At 39.8% G+C, this 2848-nt stretch overlaps 1 protein-coding gene across 1 annotated transcript in view; it reads left to right on the top strand.

The window, feature by feature from the left end:
- Window positions 1–2848, top strand: part of LOC101851260 (solute carrier family 28 member 3-like) — a 17408-nt gene that overhangs the window by 9940 nt on the left and 4620 nt on the right. Inside the window, exons 8-9 of the mRNA XM_035969163.1 lie at window positions 360–485; window positions 1920–2059. Coding sequence (XP_035825056.1) covers window positions 360–485; window positions 1920–2059 — 266 coding nt within the window. The remainder of the gene's footprint in view (window positions 1–359; window positions 486–1919; window positions 2060–2848) is intronic.

The raw sequence follows: 2848 nt of genomic DNA, 5'->3' as shown, positions 1-2848 counted from the left end.
CTCTCTATCTCTACCACCTACCCCCCCCTCTCTCTCTCTCTCTCTCTCTCTCACACACACACACACACATGTATTCTCTCTCTTATAATCTCCCCTTCTCTCTCTCTGTCTCTCTCCCTCTCTCTGTCTCTCCCTGTCTCTCTCCCCCTCTCTGTCTGTCTGTCTGTCTGTCTGTCTGTTTGTCTGTCTGTCTGTCTGTCTGTCTGTCTCTCTCTGTCTCTCTATCTGTCTATCTGTCTGCCTGTCTGTCTGTCTGTCTGTCTGTCTGTCTCTCTCTCTCTCTCTCTCTCTCTCTCTCTCTCTCTCTATCTATCTCTCACGGTGTTCAAATATTATATGTACATATCTTCCATGCGCAGATCACGACTATCATGGTGCTGAAGCCCTACCTTCCCTCCCTTACCAAGTCGGAGCTGTATGCTGTCATTGTGTCCGTATATTCTTCCCTTGGCGGAGCCTATCTCGCCATCCTTTCAGCCCTGGGAGTGAGTAAAAGGCACACAATCTTCTCTTTTTTTCTTTATTTACAATATAAGTAATAAATAAATAAATAAGTACATTGATCCGTTGTGAGTCACCAGAGAAGTGGAAAGAAGGACGACCGTTCTACTTTTGAATAAATGAGTTATTTGGGGTTGATTTCTTTTTAGCTCTATAGTGAAAGTTTTACAGTGCTTGCAGCTCAATTGGGTCACATATGTGCCGAATATTATAGGTGTTACTACAGAGTAACATGCAAAGAAAAAAAGAAAGAGAGATAATGATAACATTTTTTGGGGAAGAAAGAAGGAGCAGACCATACTTGACCGCTCACCAACCTCACACTTGAATAAATGAGAAATTTTAAACAGCTTGAAAGCAAATCAGATCAGACGCTAGGACCACTATTGTCGGCTCCCCGTCCTGTTCTGCTAGAATATTCTGTTAACCAGTATAAACGTATACTGTGAATGAATGCATGAGTGAATGAATGAATGAATGAATGAATGAATGAATGAATGAATGAATGAATGAATGAATGAATGAATTAAAGAGACTGAACGAACAAAGGAGCAAAGATATCAACTGACTAACTAAACATGTAACTGACTTTTATTATTTCACACTGGGAAAATAAAGTGTCATCTCATATAATCTGCACTATGACGTAGTTCCTGTTCACTTAAGAGAGCGCCATTTGACTCAATGTGAAGTCAAATACAGGGAAACCTCTTTGATGGCAACCAGCGAAAACGTTGCACGCTCTCGACTATGCTGTGACACTGTTGTTGTACACTTCATTTTGGCAACTATGGTTTCGCACGCTTTGTACTGAAGATTTTGTAAGAGCAAAAAACTGGCGGCCGTGACACATGCACGGTCTAGAGTACAATGTATTATGATTTAAGCCTCCACACGCTAGGATCGGTTCTGTGGCGGCTCCCATCCCGTTCTGTTTGAGTTTGTGGGTCATGACGAGGTGGAATCAGCCGCTCGTCAATTTTTGGACATGTGGAGTTAACGGTATTATCTCAGAGCTTGTTCATTTGTATTGTTTTTGTTGAAAAAACCCCAAACCCATCGATCTTGAATAGAAGTTGGGATATTTGCAATTTAAGGAGGTAGAAGTTGCCTGGTTTCAGAGTTAAAATTAGCACAAAAGAGGTATCAAGGTTTGGAGGCTTGCATTGTTTGAGAGTCTTTAGAAACTGAAAATTTACATTTTCAATAAAAATCCACAGGGGAATGTGAAGTTTTAAGTTGACGTAAAAGGTGTTGAGCCCCCCCCCCCCCCCCCCAAACAAATTCGATAAAAGTTGCCAAACCAGAGGAGAATTGACGGTTTCTCCGATTTCATTATTTTGAAGAGCGCCTGATTTCACCAGGATGCCACACATTTCACTAATCAGTGTATATTATGTACATACTCCATTCTACAGGTGTCTTTAGAGTTTCTCATCCCCGCCATGCTCATCTCCGCACCGGCTACATTTGCAGTTGCCAAGCTCATGGTTCCAGAGACGAAAAAAATAAAAGATTGTGAAAAGAAAAACGAGGAGATTTCCATTGATGAAAGAGAGTAGGTTGATTTTGATTGATTTCGATTTTAGCTTGAACCTTTCTCTATTTAAGCACTATTTTGAAATACTGGCGTATAATGAAACGATGTTAAGAACGAACGAATTGATTTTTAAAAAAATCTTGCATGCTTCCTAGGACCGACCTGTGAGTGCGGAAAACCAGACACAGTTCTGACGGTTGGCGATATTTCCTTTGGATAGATTCAAAACAGATTTAATCTTTTCCTGTTATGAAGAAGAAGAATAGAAATAAATGAAGTCACTGTGAAATTACAAAACTGTCATTTCATTGTCAGGAAACATATTTTAATACAACAATTAAAATTGTGACGGTAGATACGAGTTCTACTCTAATAGATAATTTATCTCCTTTCATTACTACTATTCATCTTCACCTAGACCCCCCCCCCCCCACACACACAATTGCATACATATACCAGCACTCAAATGGAATGGCTCCCTCTTGAAACTTTTGAAGTTTGCATTTATATATATTTATGTGAGTGTGTGCGTGCGTGTGTGTATGTGTGTGGGTGTAACACAGAGATAGATAGATAGATAGATAGATAGATAGATAGATAGATAGATAGATAGATAGATAGATAGATAGATAGATAGATAGATAGATAGATAGATAAATAGATAAATAGATACATAGATAGATAGATATATAGATAGATAGAGAGAGAGAGAGAGAGAGGGGGGGGGAGAAAGTATGTGTGTTCGGTGTACGTGTTTGTGCTTGTGTGTTTGTGAGAGAGACAGAGACAGAGAGAGAGAGAGAGAGA

The sequence above is a fragment of the Aplysia californica genome, unplaced genomic scaffold (assembly GCF_000002075.1).
Source record: "Aplysia californica isolate F4 #8 unplaced genomic scaffold, AplCal3.0 scaffold00122, whole genome shotgun sequence".
Classification (NCBI taxonomy): Eukaryota; Metazoa; Mollusca; class Gastropoda; order Aplysiida; family Aplysiidae; genus Aplysia; species Aplysia californica.
Note: the sequence above shows the minus strand (reverse complement) of the source record. Positions and strands in the feature narration are given on the sequence as shown.